Source organism: Sinocyclocheilus anshuiensis, unplaced genomic scaffold (genome assembly GCF_001515605.1).
Source record: "Sinocyclocheilus anshuiensis isolate Anshui unplaced genomic scaffold, SAMN03320099.WGS_v1.1 scaffold420, whole genome shotgun sequence".
Lineage (NCBI taxonomy): Eukaryota > Metazoa > Chordata > Actinopteri > Cypriniformes > Cyprinidae > Sinocyclocheilus > Sinocyclocheilus anshuiensis.
Window position 1 is genome coordinate 23,129 of NW_015557082.1, and position 19,939 is coordinate 43,067.

Consider the following 19,939-nt stretch of genomic DNA (forward strand, 5'->3'; position numbering starts at 1 on the left):
AAGGTTTTTTTCTCTCTTTTTTTTTTTTTTTTTTTTTTTATGAATTAATTTTTTTAATCATTTAACAATGTAATGCCACTGGCCTTGAGATATTGTGGTTTATCAGCACTTTTAGTCATTCATTCCACACACACACGCTGACCTAGTTTTGAGCATTTTTTTTTTTACATTTTTATTTTTAGATTTTGGATTTCAAAAATGAATCTTTGTGGCTCTGTGGATTGTTGCTTATGTGAGAACATGTCTGAAAAATCATGAAGCATTCAGACTGGATTTCCTTTGCTCCTAATCTAGGCATGTGCTACAAACATTATTATTTTGTTAATTCTATAATTAACACATAATAATATTTTGACGACAAATACTGTGTAATCGCTTGTTTCAAGTGAAATCAGGCATTTAAAAAATGCAAGAAAATTAAAATTGTAGTTTATTAGCTCTTATGTCGCTTCTAAACCCATTTTTTCTCGCTGTAAAACACAATTTTTTGGCAGAATGACCGACCCAGTCTGATTTTGGTATCATTGAGGTACAGTTTTAGTGTTTAATTACTAGTTTGAATTCATTTTTATATTTTCAGTTTTTCTTTTATTTTATTAAAAGTTTTAGTGATTTTGTTTTGTTTTTTTTGTTTTTTTTATAAACAAATATGTCTGTATAGTATTTTATTTCAGTTTTAGTTATTTTAGTACCTCAAGTTACACTAAATGAAGATGATCAATTTTGCTTTGGCAACTAGAAATAAGTTTTAGTATATTATAATATATAAAAATATTTTATTTTATTTTATTTTCATGTTATTTCAGTCCTTTGTGCTGCTGGTCTCCATTCACTTGAATTATATGGAAAAGAGCAGCTTGGACAATTGTGCTAAATATGTCTTTTTACTTTTAACGAGGAAAAAAAACTGGGTTTGTAACAACACAACGATGACATCATTCAGATGAACTATCATCATCACCTATATATCGTTTTGATAAATGCTTATCTAGATATACTTTCTGTTAGAAATATGGCAAAGCACACTCTGTTAAAGTTACAGTTTAAGATGTTTATTTCGGTTAAGCTGATGCTGCTGACAACAGGAAGCTAAACGATGCCCCGGGCCGTCATGTTAGAGCAATGTCTTTTTGTATTTTTGTCTCACTCTTTCTAAAAATACTTCCTGTTCCTTCTACAGGCCAAATACATCTCGACGTGCATCGATGAGATCAAACAAGAACTCAAACAGGACAACATCGCTGTTAAAGCCAATGCAGTCTGCAAGCTCACCTACGTAAGAGCGTCCATTGTTTATATCCTCTCTGATCTGCTTCATAATGCTTTGAGCTCAAGCCGTCACTTATTCTTTTGCTTTCTCCTCCTAACAGTTGCAGATGCTTGGCTATGATGTCAGTTGGGCTGCGTTCAACATCGTGGAGGTGATGAGCTCCTCCAAATTCACATACAAGGTGAGAGGTGACGTCGAAAATAATATTAGCGCTCCGTCAGCCCAGGTCCAGAGGTTCACAACATCTTTATTATTTATATGCTATTTTAGTATTGTTTAGGAACTTATAGCAAAGTTATGGTTATATTTTATAAGTCTGTATTATTAGTATTTTTTATTTCCAATTATTTCACTGACTGAAAACAACTTTCAGTAGTTTAATATTTATTTTACTTTTAATTTTAGTTGTACTTATTTGTACTGCAATACTGGTTCACATATGACTCATTGCATTTTAATTTAAGTCATAGTAATTTTGTGCTTTTGTCATTTAAAAAAAAAATGTTGGTGTTTTTTTTGTTTTTTTTTTGGTTTGAAAGACTTAATACAATAAGTTCCATTTGTTACTATTAATTAACATGAACTAACAATAAAAATATTTCTTAATTTTTTAATTATCTTAATGTTAATTTCAACATTACTGATACATTATTACTATCAAATGTTATAACTGTTAATATTATTTAAAGACCTGTGCTAAAATGAACAATGAACAATATTAGTTCAATGAACAATGAACTAATAGTAACAAAGATTATTAGATGCTGTACCACATTTTTTGGTCAATGTTAGTTATTAACAGAACCATAGTAGTGTTGCTGTTTTTATATATATATATATATATATATATAATTATTTTATTTTTTTATTTTTTTTCAGTTTTAGTAATTGTAGTATTAAAACTTTAGGACGCTTCTAAAAGATATTTACATTTTTTAATCTAATCTTTATATTTTATTTTTTCAACTTTATTTCAGTTAAACAATTAAAAAACATTTTTTTAGCAACCCTGGTTCATAAATGTCTCTTTCGTCTCTTGTTTTCAGCGAATTGGCTACCTTGCAGCATCGCAATGCTTTCACGAGGGCACTGATGTCATCATGCTAACGACAAATCAGATCCGCAAGGTGCGTTTTAAACTTCCCCTTCACCTCGTTTTGTTTTGATTACGCTGGTTGCCAGTTATTTCGGTATCACTGAGATACTATTTTTTTTTTTTGTTAATTTAGTACATCAGTTTAAACTAAATTAAGATGAGAAACGGTGCCTTGGCAACCAGCTGAAATGTATTTTACTGAAATGAAGAGTTAACATTTATTTTGTTTCAAGTAAAGAAAATGTTTTTAATGTTTTTATTTTTAGTTTCAGTTTTAGTTGTAGTTAACTATAAAAAGCCTGCTGATTGCTGTAGGATGCTTTATCATCTCTCCACAGGATCTCAGTAGTCCCAACCAGTATGACACCGGCGTGGCTCTGACTGGCCTTTCCTGCTTCGTGACCCCTGACCTTGCACGTGACCTGGCCAATGACATCATGACTTTGGTAAATCCATTCACAGTGTTTACTTCAGGCAAATATTGACGCTGAGCACACATTCATTCAGTCTCACCCTTCATCCGTCTCAGATGTCCCACACTAAGCCATACATTCGCAAGAAGGCGGTGCTGATCATGTACAAAGTGTTCCTGAAGTACCCCGAGTCCCTTCGTCCTGCCTTCCCACGCCTCAAAGAGAAGCTGGAGGACCCAGATCCAGGTACGGATGCTGAATCACATCTCGGTGAACGCTAGGGCTGGGTATCGATTCAGATGTCCCGATTCCGATTCGCAAGCTCTCAATTCGATTCTTGATTCGATTCTCGATTTTTTTAAATATTTTTTTTTATTACATTCAGTGAATATAGTTTTAATACAAATGTTATTGATATTTCTAAAAAAAATGAACAGTAACAGTAAGCATCAGTTTACAAATGGTGAATTAATAAAAAGAAATTAAGCCACAGGCCTGTATTTTAAACCTATTCTATTTTTGTGTAGGGTGTTTTTTTTCCTGATAATTAGATGAAGACATAAAACATTAATTGAATTTATTTTAAACAAATGAAAATTAAACCCTTTTATTTTTTGGCAAACAAAGTGCTGCACAACTTTTGTTAAAATTACTGTTTACTGTTAAAATTAAAAAGAAAAGAAATGTGATTATTCCTTTAAAAATAAAGATTTATTAATATTTATTATTAGTAGTAGTAGCATTGTTGTTACATCGAATCTTAAGACTGCTAAATAGTAATATATTTCTGAGACAATTTCTTAACGTTAAACCAAACTTTTATTTTGACGGGTTGCCGTGAATAACTTGCAGCTGCTGTGTATGTGATATGACGGTAGTTTTCTCAAATGAAATGGTAAAATGCTAATGAAGTGACTCTCAGAGCAGCTGGAGATGATATTCGTGTTCATATTATCATATAGTGAGACGACAGAGGCTGAACACACGTCTGCGCTTTAATATGTGTAGTAAACAAAACAGTGCATCTGCGCCATCCGCCATTCATTCATTGCGGAAATCATGGCGCCTTATGGGTGCAGTATCTCCGCCATAAGCACTGAATGAATGGCAGGCTTTCTGTTGTAACATCGCGCAAGGTAAATAAGAGGGTGACATCTAGTGGAGAAGACTAATGATAAGATTCACATCAATCAGATTTTGTATTGAATGTTTGCTGAAATAAATGCTTTTGAGAATCAATATCGAATCGATGTCATTTAAAAAAAAACGATTAATCGAAAAAAAAAATTTGGCCAGCCCTACTAAACGCTAATATTTCAGGCTTCCACTTGAACTCTGTGTTTAAATTGTGTATTTCCCAGGTGTCCAGTCAGCAGCTGTGAACGTCATCTGTGAACTGGCCAGAAGAAATCCCAAGAACTATCTTTCCTTGGCACCCCTGTTCTTCAAACTCATGACCTCCTCCACCAACAACTGGGTTCTCATCAAGATCATTAAGCTGGTGAGATATGTGTTGGGTTGGAAAAGGAAGTGATTCTCTGCTTTTGTCTGTTTCTTTAATGAGATTTCCATGTTTTAGTTTGGTGCTCTCACTCCTTTGGAGCCTCGTTTGGGAAAGAAGCTGATTGAGCCCCTAACAAACCTCATCCACAGGTAGCAGTGATACTAAAACACTCCGAAGCACTCAAGCTGGCCAAAAACATTAGGATTAAATATAATATTTCTTTTTGTTCTTGTCCTTCCTCTTATTTGCTCTCTTAGTACCTCGGCCATGTCCCTTCTCTATGAGTGTGTCAACACGGTCATAGCAGGTCAGTATTATTTGGTGCCGTGACCCGGTGTTGTACTAGAGCACACATTTCTTAAAATAGTTATTGATGTCTGTTCTCTATCCTGTTTCATCTCAGTGTTGATCTCGCTGTCCTCTGGGATGCCCAATCACAGTGCTAGCATACAGGTGGGCCATTGTCGCATCAGTCACTGATTTATATTCACTATTGATGTGGACCCTTTACACATTTTACACTTTATATTTGCATTTATAGTCTGTTAATTCATAATGTTCAATGTGGAGAGCTTTGTTGATAAATTCCTATAGTGATACACCACATTTCTTTCTCTTAAGCTGTTACATTGATACTTCAGGTCCTTGGATGAATATAGTTTTGTTTTATTTATGTATCCATTCATATAATTTCCTAAAGTTCAATTAATAAAGAAATAAAGAAGCAGGTCATCTAAAGCACAAACATATTAAATATTAAAATTTTAATTATGTGAACTTGGTAAATATTAGATGTGTTGGGCCAATGCCTGAAGTTTTAATATAGTTTATAAAATATCTAAAAGAATACATACAAATGTATACAATTTAATACATTATTAATGTAAGTTATTTAATATCGGTTATAATATGTAGTATTATGTGTCTTTTCCTATTTTTTCCTACAGTTCTGTGAAGAAGCAGATCTTCTAACACACAGAAATATGATAATTATTATTATTATTTTATTTAGTAAATATTGGACATGTTGAGCCAATGCCTCATTTTATTACATTTATTAAGCTGAATTTTTTTTTTATTATTAAATGTAATAAATGTTCCTTTTAATATGTTATATATTTAACTTTTATTTTTTACAAGGTAAATTCTAATATTTAATTTTAGCAATTATTATAATTAAAAGTCACTTACGATAAAACCAGCTGCTAAATTAAGGAATTAGTGAATAGGTGTAAATTATATTATATAAAGGCTCTAGAGATCAGCATTTAGCCATCAGTCAACCACTGTTTATGTCTCTTACCTAGTTTTTCTAAGTGTAATTTGCCAAACTGAATCCTTGGCTCTCAAACAAGCACTTGACCTGTCTTAAGTTGGCTTCCTCTTTGACTATTGATGTAAGATGGTGTGGAAAGGTTTTAAACATTGTAATAATGCCTTTTGTCTCTTCTTCTGTTCTCCATTTCTCTCTCCTGTCCGCAGCTCTGTGTGCAGAAACTGCGAATCCTGATTGAAGACTCGGACCAGAACTGTGAGCCTTCTGTCAATGCCTGCAGTGTGTCATTCTCTCATTGTCTGCGTGTTTCTGAGTCCCCCCTCTGGCCCTGTAGATGAAGTCCATATAGATCTCCATCCTGGATAACTCGAAGACACCTCAGTACTACAATAGGGAGTTGGCAAGAGTCAATCCTATCTTTATAGCTTGAGGAACTGGAAAAGGTTCCTCCAAAAAGCAATAGCATTTCAAGACATATGCATCAAGTAATCTGAATGATCTTGCAGGAGTTCGAGTTATCAGTGTCCCAGTCAAGCGGGTTGTAGACTAGCTCTGTGAATCCTGGACTGCCATGTTTTGTTTCTCAAAGTTCCCTCACAGGGCCGTTTGATATTTACTTCCAGCTAAATGTTTTGGCATTCTGTCAATCCTGAAGCCCCATGTGTTCCTTAAATAGATAAGTGTATTTGTACATTTTGTTTTTGCATCAACAAAGCTAGACTGTGCATTGTCCTAGTGGCCCAAGACCACAGAAATGTGGCTCCAATTGTCATGCATCTATATTTAGTCTATTAAATTTTGTGGGCATTTAAACCATCAGTTGTCTTAAATCAAATATGCATTTAATTTTTAAAAATCGGGCAGAGTAAAACAAAACTGAAGTCCATTTGTGTTCATGTGGGGGTGTGTGTTTTTGTGTGTGTGTGTTTGTTGTCTTTGTGTTTTCCCATTGTCTTTGTGTGTTTCCCATTGTCGTTGTGCAGATTTTTCAGTAATAAGAAACTAGTCATTTAGATTTGTTAGTTTTAGAGTGGTTTCATTTCATTTCTAAAATACTGTACATTTAGTACTAGGTTTTAAATTCAGCAGATTTTAAAGTCGGCACGAAATGGAAGTTCACATTGGTTATACAGTATATCATTTGTTTTGACCTTATAATTTTAAAACAAAATGTCTCAATTTTTCTTGTAAAATGCTAGGCGTCTCTTGGGTGATGTATACATGATTTCTCTGAACGCATACATCACATAATATGGATACATATTATGGATACATATACACGCATACATCATGTGATCACATAATCCTGAGGTCGAAACTAGTGATGACCACTTTCGAAACACCATTTGAACCATTTACTAATCTTTTGTTTGATTAGCAGTTCTAAACTTGTATCATACGTTATCCAATTCAGCAGTTGAGTTTGTTGCATCATACTTTTTCAAACCTTGGTTTTTATTAAAGAAATTGGCAACAATTTATAGAAATTAATGAACTTAAATCTACATAAACATAACTTGTGGTGTACCGCAGGGATCGGTCATAGGTCCCAAACCGTTTATAATCTATATCAATGGCATGTGCAGAGTATCAGATATACTAAAATTTATTTTATTTGCTGATGATCCTTATTTTCATTTCTAAAATACTGTACATTTAGTACTAGGCTTTAAATTCAGTAGATTTTAAAGTCGGCACGAAATGGAAGTTCACATTGGTTATACAGTATATAATTTGTTTTGACCTTATTTTAAAACAAAATGTCTTAATTTTTCTGGTAAAATGCTAGGCGTCTCTTGGGTGATGTATGCATGATTTCTCCAATAATTTTGTCCATTCAGACTCCGCCTCTTTCTTACAATTGCCTGCAAGCTCGCGTTCAGATTTGCCTCCATCCAATCAACTATCAATGGATTGAACCAAGTCCCAATTTTTTGGGGGAAAATCAGTATTTCTTTTCTTTTTCATTAGGATGTACTTCGCAATATGGACAGAAATACCTGTTGCTACTTCCGTTGCATGCCGACTTGTCCAAATGGAAGAACTGGACAAAACGTCAATTAGCATAAATGCAATATAGCTAAAGTTAGCAAACAGAGAGACTACGCTTCAATGCAAGAGTCACTTAGACGCTGTGGTTTTTTTTGCAGTGAAGTACTTGGGTCTTCTGGCCATGTCCAAGATCTTAAAGACGCACCCCAAGTCTGTGCAGTCGCACAAGGACCTGATCCTTCAGTGTTTGGACGACAAAGATGAGTCCATCAGACTGAGAGCCCTGGATCTGCTCTACGGCATGGTGTGTAGAACATTTAAACATTCCTCTGAAGTCTTGAAGTTGTGAGGAGCTCAAATATATGAGGTTACTAAAATGTGGTGCAAAATGCGGTTAACTAGGTTTCGAAGAAGAACCTGATGGAGATTGTGAAGAAGCTCATGCTGCATGTGGACAAAGCAGAAGGCACCACTTACCGAGATGAGCTGCTCACCAAGATCATCGACATCTGCAGCCAGAGCAACTTCCAGTATATCACCAACTTTGAGTGGTAAGACTAAACAACAGCCAAGTACACACTTAGGGTCTGTTCACATAGAATTTCTGTTGATTTTCTATGTAAATATGCGAGTGCAGCGGTCAAAGACATCCATTTGGTGCATCTTGAGCCTTCTCATGCATGACACAGCTCATGTTAAAATAAACTCAGCTTAAAAAGAAAACATACAATAAAAAACATACTGTGTGGACCAGACCTTAAACATAGTTCCAAGAATTTCCATAGTTCCGAGTTTTTTCCTGTTTCAGTGCCATGTGTCTTCTGTTTTTAAATGCTAAAACGTGTTGTGTGAACCACCCCTTAAATATAGTCCCAAGACTTGCATTTTTTTCTCATTCCACTCTCCTGCATCTCACGTTTTTAAATGAAAAAATGCATTCTGTGTGAATCAGCTCTTATACGTACGTAGTTGCAAGACCTTTTGTGTTTTCCCCTTTCCACTGTCCTGCATCTCGCATTTTTAAACACAAAAACACATTCTGTGTGAAATGCCCTTAGACGTAGTCTAACAAACTTAATGTTTTTCCTTATTAAACGCAAAAATGCACTCTGTGTGAATCGGCCCTTAAATGTAGTTCCAGAAACTTTTTAAAATAGTTTTAAAAATAGCGTTTTATCTATTTTACTGCCGTCTCCAGTTTTTGAACGCAAAAACGTATTGTGTGCGAACCACCCCTTAAACATAATCCCAAGACTTGAGTTTCTGTTCCAATTCCACTATCCTGCATCTTGCATTTTTAAATGCAACTGTGTGAACCGTCCCTAAAACATAGTTATAGCAGTTACTTTTACAATTTTACATAATCATTATTGGATACAGAAGTCAGAAAACAGCCGTCTCTGTCTTCCAGGTACATCAGTATCCTGGTCGAACTGACTCGTCTGGAGGGCACAAGGCACGGCCACCTAATCGCCTCTCAGATGCTGGACGTCGCCATCCGCGTCAAAGCCATCCGAGGCTTCGCCGTGGCTCAGATGGCCACTCTGCTGGACAACGCACACCTGCTGACCGGCAACACGCAGCGCAACGGGATCTGCGAGGTTCTCTACGCCGCTGCGTGGATCTGCGGAGAGTTCTCGGAGTACGTGATGACGATCTGGAAAGGTTCGAGGTTCAACCATATAACAGCATGCTAACAGCCTTTTCCTCACAGGCATCTGGAAGACCCCATGCAGACACTGGAGGCCATGCTGAGACCCAAAGTGGCCACCCTGCCCGGTCACATCCAGGCGGTGTACGTACAAAATGCCGCCAAGCTGTTTGCGACAGTGCTGCGGAAGCATGATGGGGAGACGGAGAGCCAGGCTGCACAGGAGACCAGCCAGCTGCTTATAGACAGACTGCCGCTGTTCGTCCAGAGTGCCAACCTGGAAGTGCAGGAGAGGGTGAGGAGAAGCTTTATTCTGACATCTCGTCCCTTACTTAAATTAACCATGGTTTTACTACAAATAAAACTAAAAGAAAAACATGGTTACTGTAGTTAAAACATGGTAACCACAAATTAACCATGGCTACACTAACCATATTTTAACCATGCTATTTGTAGTAAAGTAGATCTGCTAATCTGTGTAGCTGGCAGTGAAGGCTATTCCAGACACTAGGCCACAAAATGATATGATATGAAATCTCAAAATCCTTCACACTATGGAAGAAAAGATCTCCTGATACTTCTGTTTCATTGCGACTTTGAATGTCCCGTTTTGGCCAAATGTAAGATGGCGTCACAAGTATCCTTCTAGTGTGTCGTGACAATCAAAATGGCAATGTGCTAAAGCATGTTAGCATTAATTCAAAACATGTTAACAACATGTTAAAACATGTTAGCAGTGTGTTAATGCATGTAAAAACATGGTAGCAGTGAGATAATTCATGTTAACAGAATGCTAGCAACATGTTAACATGTTAAAAACGTGCTGGAAATGTTAGAAATATGCAAGCAGCATGCTTGGTCATGTTAGCAGTGTATTAAAACATGGCAACAACATAGCAGAAGCATATCAGCAACATGTTAAATCATGTTAGCCGCAAGCTAGCGATGTTCTAAAATACTAGTTGGCTGGTTTTAGCTGGTTGTCCAGCCTGGTCATAGTTGGTCAGGCTTGGAGACCAGCTGACTGACCAGCTAAAACCAGCTTGGCCAGGCTGGGAGACCAGCTAAAACCAGTTAATTCCAGCTTAAACCCACTAAGACCAGCAAACCATACAGTGGGGTCTGATATGGTCTGTTGAGTCTTTGAGACCAGCTAAAGAAGTGGTCAAAAGCCCTCTAAAACCAGCCTGTTGACCAGCTATGACCAGGCTGGAAAACCAGCTAAAACCAGCCAACTCTGTCTGACTTCATTAGCTTAGCAATACGCTAACATCAATCTTTTCATCAGTTGCGATTCTAATAATATGATTTATTAGGCTTTGAAACAGACACACACATACAATCACACAGTGTTAACCATGATGTTCCCCCGCAGGCGTCCTGCATCCTCCAGCTGGTGAAGTACATCCAGAAGCTACAGCAGAAGAACGTGGAGGTGGCTGAGGAAGTGACGGCTCTCTTCGCCGGAGAACTCAATCCTGTGGCCCCCAAGGCCCAGAAGAAAGTGCCTATACCAGAAGGGTGAGTCATTTATTGACTATCTCAAGGGTATCAATAGAAATAGATGTTTAAGCTGTTGTTTTCCCCCTCTAGTCTGGATCTCGACGCCTGGATCAATGAGCCTCCGTCAGAGAGCGAGTCTGAGGACGAGAAGCCCAAAGCAGTGTTCGCTAAAGAAGAACCCAAGCATTCCAGATCAAGACACACCGAGGTCGATGAGAAAGAGTTGGCCAGGGTAAGTCCATGCTGTCCTTCAGACCTTCAGAAAATGTGTAAATACAGTCGTCTTAATACACTTGTCCGATTTTACACAGAGGAGGGAAGTCAGGAAGCAGGAACAGGCCAACAACCCGTTCTACATCAAGGCCTCACCATCATCTCAGAAGGTACGCGGTCAAATGATTTCTGTGATCACATAATCCTCAGGCCGAAACTAGTGATGACCACTTTCGAAACACCATTTGAACCATTTACTAATCTTTTGTTTGATTAGCAGCTCTAAACTTGTATCATACGTTATCCAATTCAGCAGTTGAGTCTTTGTTGCATTATACTGTTTCAAACCTTGGTTTTTATTTAAGAAATTGGCAACAATTTATAGAAATTAATGAACATAAATCTACATAAACATAACTTGTGGTGTACTGCAGGGATCGGTCTTAGGTCCCAAACAGTTTATAATCTATATCAGTGGCATGTGCAGCGTATCAGATATACTAAAATGTATTTTATTAGCTGATGACACAAAATATTTTCTGTTCCAGGGACAATTTACATCAGCTTTTGGACATGATAACCACAAAAATTAAAACAGTGGTTTGATGTAAACAAATTGTCATTTAAATAGAAGCAAAACAAAGATTGTTATTTGGAAAATGTAATTTTTTTTCGTTAGAAGAAATAGTTCACATAAAAATTGAAATGTACTCGCCCTCAGGCCATCCAAGATGTAGAGGAGTTTGTTTATTCATCAGAACAGATTTAGAGAAATTTTGCATTATATCACTTGCTCACCAGTGGATCCTCTGCAGTGAATGGGTGCCGTCAGAATGAGAGTCCAGACAGCTGAAACCTCACAATAATCCACACGACTCCAGTCCATCAGTTAATGTCTTTTGAATTGAAAAGCTGCATGTTTGTAAGAAACAAATCCATCATTAAGATGTCGTTTCTGGCCAAAATATGAGTCCGTAATCCATAACACTTCCTCCAGTGAAAAATTCCATCCCCTGTTGTCCTCTCACATCAAAATCCATCAAACTGTTTTGGCTTGTTATCACTTGTAAACAGTGCTTAATCTGTTCCTATTTCATATTTCTTTGGACTGGGTTTTGTTTTTTGCAATTACAATTTTTACCCGATTTTATGTCAGCCTGTGGTGTTTCAAATGCTTCAAAACAGTGAATCATTTTACAAACCAATTGTTTCAAATGATTCAGAGCTTTGAAAAACTAAGTTTCTCCCATAACTACTTCTCTGAGTTCACTTGAACGTGTCTGCAATTGCAGGTGTACGACGCGCCAGGTGTAGAACACATTCCGGTGGTGCAGATCGACCTTAGTGTGCCTCTCAAAGTCCCAGGTGAGCAAATCTGCAATCCCTAAAATGTAATCCACTTTGAATACAAACTGTTTCATCTTCATATAGAATAAAAAAAAACGTATTAATCTTTTTTTGGTTCAGGGATGCCCATGTCCGACCAATACCTGAAGCTGGAGGTGGAGCGCCGGCAGAAGGAGAAGGCGGAGAGGAAGAAGAAGGAGAAGAAGAAAAAGCGGGAGAAGCGAGGGAAAGAGAGGAAGGCGGATTCGGGTCCTGAGAGCGAGGAAGACATAACGCCCGCTCACCAGGTGGACATAGTCACAGAGGAAATGCCAGAGGTGGGCAGCTGTTATTTCGGAAGTGCTTAAAACTGTTGTCCACAAAACTATACACAATAATGTTGGTGTGTCTTGGTTCCCAGAATGCCTTACCAAGTGACGATGACGATAAGGATCCCAATGACCCTCATAAAGCTCTAGACATCGATCTGGACAAGTATGTACCATATTGTCGCCACCTACAGTTCATACATGTGCTACATATAGTGATGTGCAGAAATTAATTTTTTTGCAAAACTGAAATTTGTTTCGTTCTCTTTATTCTAATAAGTTTAAACCAGTTGTAGTAAAGTTCTGCAGCAATAATCCACAATGTTTTTCCAATTAGCCAATTACTGAATTTGGTATTTAGTTTCGGTATTTAAATATTTGGAAATGTAACTCTTTATGCTGATAAATTAAATCGTAGTAATAAAGTCGTCTCGTGATATTTCAGCTGAACCATTTTTATGTATTGTGTTGTGTGCTTGAAAGTGACGTTGATACGGTCAAATCAGAGAAGCGAAAATAAAACGGCACCGTTTCGATTAACGGCTTTTTGAACGCTTTTTTTTTTTCTCTCAGTTTTTGAAATTTCAGTGCATCACTAGCTATATGTGTTAAACTCTCATTCCTTGATATCCAATTCAGGAAATTCTCCACATTCTTGTTGTTTTGTGTCTGATGTTTGGTCTGAGACTCTCTCTGTTGATCTGAGGACATCAATTACCCCTTTTATTTTCCGTATCACCACTGTTTTCCCTCCAGATATTGTTTTCAATTTCATGCTTCTTGCCACTGTCATTCGTTAAACCACCTTTAGCAGGTTTATGAGTCTAGAATTTCTGTTCATACAGATGCAAAATAAATCTAGTTGTCTTTTTCATCTGTTGGGTTTTCCATGTTCTGTTATCGAGGAGCTTTCTCCAGTTCTCCTGTATCTTCTTCACTCTCTTACACACACACACTGCTTTCTGCTTCTGTCTCTCTCCATCTCTCTCTCTCTCCCTCACGCATGCACGCATCTGCCCTCCTGACAGTCTGCTATCTGGTTTTAGCTCAAGGTAAGCACTTCCTGCGGTCACGTGACCCAGTGGAATCAACTGCCCAATTACCACACCTGTTTTTCCTGGCAATTGCAGTATGTCACTGTTGGACCGAATAATATTTGTCAAGAACACTTTGTGCATGACTGATCAGCTCACCTGCTAGTTTGGTTTTGGCTGTGGTCATATTGCTACAATTTGAACACTTTGGTTATAAAGTTTGGGGTTGGTAAGACTGTATTCACTTTATTTTCCAAGGCTGCATTTATTTGATTAAAAATACAGTCAAAACTGTGAAATATTATTACAATTCAAAATGGCAGCTGAATTTTCAGCATCATTACGCCAGTCTTCAGTGTCACATGATCCTTCAGAAATCATTCTAATATGCCGATTTACTGCTCAAGAAACATTTCTTATTATTATCAATGTTGAAAACTGTTGTACGACTTTATATTTTTATTGAAGTCATGTTTTTACCCCCAAAAGAACAGCATTCGTTTGAAATCAAATTCTTTTGTAACATTAAATGTCTTTACTGGCAGTTTTAATCAATTTAATGCATCCTCGCTAAATAAAAGGGTTAATCTTTAACCAACATTTTTTTTATAAAAATCTTACTGACCCCAATCTTTTTAATGTTAGTGTATATACATCAGCATTGACAGCCTTGCCTGGCTTTGACTTTTCCCTTGATACTCGTGAGCACAGATTTTAAACCCCTCAGCTTTTTTTTCAGCTTGTTGTTGGACAGGAATATTGTATGGCTTTGAAGGCCTCTTCACACCAAATCTCAATTTCTGACACAAAACAAATGCACCACAAAATTTCAAGTAAAGCAAAGCAAACTCCTTCACACCTAGTTAAGAGGGTTACACTTCAGTTATTTGTTTTTTGTTTTGTTTGGATGCTAGAGATCAGTTTTGTCTTCGTTTTGTTTTGATTTTTGTTTTGCTTTGCCTTTTGCTTTGTTTTCGGTTTTGTTTGGTTTGGATTTTATACTTTTGTTTGTGTTTATATTTTCGTTTGTTAGACCAGTTCAGATTAGTAACACAAGTTTGAGATGAATTGAGTGCTTTGAGTGATTAAAAATAACAATTTCCTTTGTTTGTAAAATAAACTACACTGGTTGCACTTAATGAATATTGTTGTATACAACCACAGAGTGCAAAGCATTATAAAGACATCATGTTCATTTATTAAATTATTACTTTTTTATGCCGCATTCAATTCAAACTACAAATTCACACTCTAGAAACCATGTTTAGCCTCATATCTGTGGAGAAATGTAGAGGTTCAACGAATTAAAATCATTCTGATTCTGTAGTTTTTTTTTTAAATTTATTTATTTTATTTTTTTTTATTCAATCAATTCTCATCACTGATCGGTAGTTGTAAGACCAAAGGTGTGAATAGTTTTGGTGCAGCGAAATATATTTGTTGATGAAATGTAAAACTTTTGTGACCCTGTCACATCAGACTTGTTGCGAACAGGCCTTTAGACTTTTGACCCGTATATTGAATAAGCTGAAGCCTTTCCTAGCATCCATGTGACTGGTTCTCTCTCCTATTCACTATCTCCTCCTCTTTCTGTCCATCTAATCTCTGTTTCTCTTATTCTTTCCAGGCCGCTTGCAGACAGCGAGAAGCTTCCGGTGAGGACCCACCGTCCAGAGGCGTTGAAGAGCCCTGCCGAGGACAGAGACAGCGAGAGTGTCCCGCAGGAGACCAAGAAGAAGAGCGGTAAAGAGAAGAAGAAAGACAAGGAGAAGGACAGGAAGGTGAGATGGCAGTTATCTGCAGTTAAGAGCGAATATTGTTGTTTAATGTAATTCTACTTCATTAATATTCAAATGGTGGTTTGGGTGTTTTGCAGAGGAGCAAAGAGGAAAAGAAGAAAAAGAAGAAACACAAAGAAGTGGAGGAGGAGCTTCTGGAGTCCCAGCCAGAAGAGGCCGTCCAATCAGAGGAGACCAAAGAGGCGGCAGCCCCGCCCACATCCACATCTGCTGAGGTACGATTGGTTTTGGACTGATATTAAAGTATTATCTTTAAAAAGCTTGTCTTATAGCCTCTCCATCACTAACACTTGCTGTTTGCTTTGTTTATACTTTGAATATTCCATTACTTTGTTGAAACAGATTGTCATTTGTGGCAGCCCAAATTTGATCATTGTATTCAAAGATGAAATCAACAGTTAAACAGAGAAAGAGCATGAAAAGATCTGTTTTATGGCCAAATGCCTGCAGCCTATACTGCCTAATTTAGAGGTGTTAATGATTAATGGATTATTAATTGTTGTTAATTTTATCCATAAAATCTTAAACCGAATTATTATTAGGTTATGCTCTGTACTAATGCGTTGGAAATATTGAAACATTTTACAAATATATATTTTTTTCATTTTAGAGTTTTTGTTTTGGTAGAAAGTCGTTTTCTACGACTTCGTTTTCTTGTCGTTTTCTTTGGTAGAAAGTCGTTTTCTACCTAAATTTATATGGTACTTTTTCTGTATATTTGTATATATTCAAAAATTTAAATCTCAGAATTATGGTCAGGAATCTTGAAGTGGCATGGGGACTTTTACTGTGACACACTGCATTCAATAGGCTACTATTATTTTGCTGTGTAACATGAGCACAATGAAATTAGACTTTGAGGAACTCGTATGCCACATATACAGTGGTGTGAAAAAGTGTTGGCCCCCTCCCTGATTTCTTATTTTTTTGCATGTAGGGGGCCAACACTTTTTCACACCACTGTATATATAAATAATTATTAGGGTTTTGCACACTTATTTAAATTGTTGTATGAAAAAAATAATATTAATAGCTTTCTTCCATGTACGTCTTGCGATTTTTAAACTTAACGATGAATTGATTCATTTTAATGATGTTCGACTATGAAAATTCCTAATGAATTCTTAAATGAAAACGAATTATGTCCACATTTACATCGTGTACATGCATAAATTAGTTTAACTGAAATATACCATAAAAATAATAAAACTGCGTTATGTTAAATGATCAGCTATTGAAGTGGCAGTAACTGACATATCGATGGAATATGTGCTCGTTTTGTTTTTCTGAGGTTGTCCGAGCGTTTGTTTGGGGTTCTGTTCGAGTCAAACAGGACTGGACTCACTTTCCCCACCCTGCCTTTTCTCTTCTAGGCCTCGGATCTGGATTTCTGGCTCTCTAGTGCTCCTGTTCCCCCTGCCGCCCAGGTCCGGTCCCTCACGCTCTCTCCCTCTCCTCCCCCTCTGGTCTGTCCTGTTGTTAATGAGTGTGTTTTTCGTGTTTTCCCTCCTCCGAACTCTGGCTGTTCTTGACGTGCCAATCTCTTTGTCTCACCCGTCTTATTTTTCGCTGTTTGTCACAGGTCTGGCACATTTGTGTGTGTGTTAGCGTTTGCTTGATTTAGTTCAGGATGCATGTGTGCACGTGCAGAGGTGTAAATGTGTCTTACTCACTGATGTGGGATGCTTCTCTTGTATGATCATTGTTGTTTTTTTTATCATCATAGACAGTTCTTGCAGTTCCAGTCAAACAGCTCAGTATTTGCCTCATGAACCGAATGTAGGTCACCTGAGAGAGAAAGGACTTGATGTACTTTTTTTTTTTTTTTTTAATCTGCCCAAATATCATAGTTCAGTTCCTCTTAATGCGAACAACAGACTTCAAAAGCCAAAATATCACTTTCTCACTGCAGGTTCAGCACTTCTTCACCATTTTCTCCCAATGTGACAATTCAACAACATCAAATCAGCTTTTCTTCTTCTTGATCATGATATTGTTCAATTCTGCATGCTTCATAGTGTAGCTGATCATTCTTCGGTCTCTGGACGGGTTTGAAAGCAGCAGGAAGTGTGTGTTTTAATGTGTGTTTGTTTGCAGGAGGTGACGGCGCCCTCGTCTGCTGCTGCTGCTGTGGACACCAGCTCTGCGGCCGCACCAGAATCTGAACCTGATGAGCCTAAAGACACAGAGCCAGAGGACACGGTGGGGCTTACACAACTGCTGCTTTGGTTTTGTTTTGTTGTTGTGTTTTGTTTTTGTTTGTTTTTAAAACTGGTTTTCTGTTTGTTCCACTGGCAGTGCTGTGTTCCTCTTTAGACATTTTTAAAATAAACACACAATGATCATTAAATAACAATATTTTTATTAAAAAACAGTGCTTTTAAAATAAACATAAAAACAGATTTAAATTAAACATTAAATAAGTGAATATTAAAATGAACATGTTTGTAACAATGTGTAATAAAACTGTGTGTGTGTATGAACATTACATACATTTAAATTAAACTTTAATCAACAATAAATATTTGCATTTTAAGGAAACATAAATGACACATTATTTTAATTAAACATTAAACAATTATACTGTTTAATTACATTAAACATTGAATAAATAACAATAAATTGTACATCTTTATACAAAAAAATTATTATTTGCATTAATTATAATAATAGACATACTTTTGAATTAAACATTACGTATATGCCTTTTAAAAACATTTTAATTAAAAACTGAACAATTAAAACTTTACCCTTTTAAACGTATAAATAACAAATTATACATCTAAAAAAAAAATACTGAAATTATTTACATTAAATAACAAACATTATAATTTAAAAAATTCTGTGTGTATATATTAATAAACATTATATACATTTAAATTAAACATTAATTAACAATAAATATATGCATTTTAAACATTAAAATGTGTTTTCAATATACATTAAAAATACCATTTAATTACATTAAACATATAAATAAATTATACATCTTTAAACAAAACTGTAAAATTATTTATATTTAACTAAATACATAACAAAAAATATTAACATTTTTAAAAACTGTATATGTGTGTTTGCACATTAGAAATTAAGTACATAAAATATACCTTTATTCTTAATTTAACATAAAAATAACAAAATATATTGCAATAAACTTATTGTCAGTGAGCTCTATATTGTACTGGTATTGCTGATACAATTTAGTAATTTGCAGTGCTTTATGGGATGAGCAGGTCACATGACCTGTTCCTGATTTTATGTATGTTTAGGCAAGGAATGGTAGTGGTGTTTTGATTAATCTGGGAACTGGTTTTTGCTGAAAAATCAGCAGAAGAATACAAAAAAAAATGTTGTGCTCAATTGAAACCAGATTAAACCAACTGTCTATTGGTTTCCTTTTCAGAAATCCTCTAAACACAAGAAGAAAAAGCAGAAGAAAGAAAAGGAGGAGAAGGAGAAGAAAAAGAAGAAGCGACACCACCACCATCATCAGCATCACAGTGACGCCGGAGGGGAGGATTCAGTGCAGAACGGCACCGTGGAGGAAGAGGAGCCTCTGCCGGTCAGCCAATCACACTCGGTGTCACTAAAACAGGAAGTAAAAGCACTTTGTCCTGTACTTATCCAGCCTCCATCTCGTTTCAGCCCATGTCCAACTACTCTCTGCTGGCTGAGAACTCCTACATCAAGATGGTGAGTGTGGCGTGACATGATGTGGTCTGATGTTTGTCCTCTGCACCAGCGTGAAGCTCAGCCTGTAATTGAGATCTCATGATCCTCACACACGGCTGCTGTTTCTGCTGAAGCGACTCATTGCTTTAAGTGATTCTGGTCTGTAGTTTATGAATGATGTATTGTTCATGTGTCTCTGTATGTATGTTTGAAGATGAAAGAAGATGCTGATCAGGTAACCATGAGAACAGAACTACTGTTGTTGCTACTAATTCGCTGTGATTCAGACTTTAGTCACAATAGACACCAAATATGAACAGAAATAAGGTGAAGAGTTCATGTTGCACCGTTGTGTTTATATGCCTTTTTAAATAAGATGGTATTTTATGTTTCTTCTGTTTTGTTGTTTCTAAAATTAATGTTCCTGTGGCTCAGTGGTAGAGCATTGCGTTAGCAGCGCAAAAGGTTGTGGGTTCGATTCCCAGGGAACACACATACTGGTAAAAAATGTATAGCCTGAATGCAATGTAAGTCGCTTTGGATAAAGCGTCTGCTAAATGCATAAATTAATTAATTTAATTAATTAATTAAAATTAAATAAAAATGTATTATAAATATATAAATAAAATTAAAGTATACAATGTATAACAAATTATGTGTATCTTATAATATATATATATAAATTATGTATAATATATAACTAATGTATATGTGTAATAGACACAATACATTTATAAAATATATAAATAAATGTATTTTAATTTATTCTAATAAATGTATATACAATTATATACAGTGGGTACGGAAAGTATTCAGACCCCCTTCAATTTTTCACTCTTTGTTATATTGCAGCCATTTGCT

The 19,939-nt window shown here is 36.2% G+C and overlaps 1 protein-coding gene across 5 annotated transcripts in view; it reads left to right on the top strand.

Annotated features, from left to right (window-relative positions):
- LOC107676965 (AP-3 complex subunit delta-1-like) overlaps window positions 1-19,939 on the top strand; it is a 36,180-nt gene that overhangs the window by 9,224 nt on the left and 7,017 nt on the right. Inside the window, exons 2-29 of one of the 5 annotated variants that reach the window (XM_016471725.1) lie at window positions 1,181-1,276; window positions 1,371-1,451; window positions 2,317-2,397; window positions 2,705-2,812; window positions 2,896-3,025; window positions 4,141-4,280; window positions 4,359-4,432; window positions 4,541-4,590; window positions 4,687-4,736; window positions 5,766-5,814; window positions 7,710-7,855; window positions 7,954-8,102; window positions 8,963-9,193; window positions 9,266-9,497; window positions 10,578-10,723; window positions 10,796-10,937; window positions 11,017-11,088; window positions 12,211-12,283; window positions 12,386-12,582; window positions 12,666-12,739; window positions 13,602-13,625; window positions 15,235-15,388; window positions 15,484-15,621; window positions 16,780-16,833; window positions 17,504-17,608; window positions 18,810-18,968; window positions 19,052-19,099; window positions 19,293-19,313. In XM_016471725.1, coding sequence (XP_016327211.1) covers window positions 1,181-1,276; window positions 1,371-1,451; window positions 2,317-2,397; window positions 2,705-2,812; window positions 2,896-3,025; window positions 4,141-4,280; window positions 4,359-4,432; window positions 4,541-4,590; window positions 4,687-4,736; window positions 5,766-5,814; window positions 7,710-7,855; window positions 7,954-8,102; window positions 8,963-9,193; window positions 9,266-9,497; window positions 10,578-10,723; window positions 10,796-10,937; window positions 11,017-11,088; window positions 12,211-12,283; window positions 12,386-12,582; window positions 12,666-12,739; window positions 13,602-13,625; window positions 15,235-15,388; window positions 15,484-15,621; window positions 16,780-16,833; window positions 17,504-17,608; window positions 18,810-18,968; window positions 19,052-19,099; window positions 19,293-19,313 — 3,024 coding nt within the window. The remainder of the gene's footprint in view (window positions 1-1,180; window positions 1,277-1,370; window positions 1,452-2,316; window positions 2,398-2,704; window positions 2,813-2,895; window positions 3,026-4,140; window positions 4,281-4,358; window positions 4,433-4,540; window positions 4,591-4,686; window positions 4,737-5,765; window positions 5,815-7,709; window positions 7,856-7,953; window positions 8,103-8,962; window positions 9,194-9,265; window positions 9,498-10,577; window positions 10,724-10,795; window positions 10,938-11,016; window positions 11,089-12,210; window positions 12,284-12,385; window positions 12,583-12,665; window positions 12,740-13,601; window positions 13,626-15,234; window positions 15,389-15,483; window positions 15,622-16,779; window positions 16,834-17,503; window positions 17,609-18,809; window positions 18,969-19,051; window positions 19,100-19,292; window positions 19,314-19,939) is intronic. The other 4 variants (XM_016471728.1, XM_016471726.1, XM_016471727.1 and 1 more) reach the window with 4 other exon arrangements.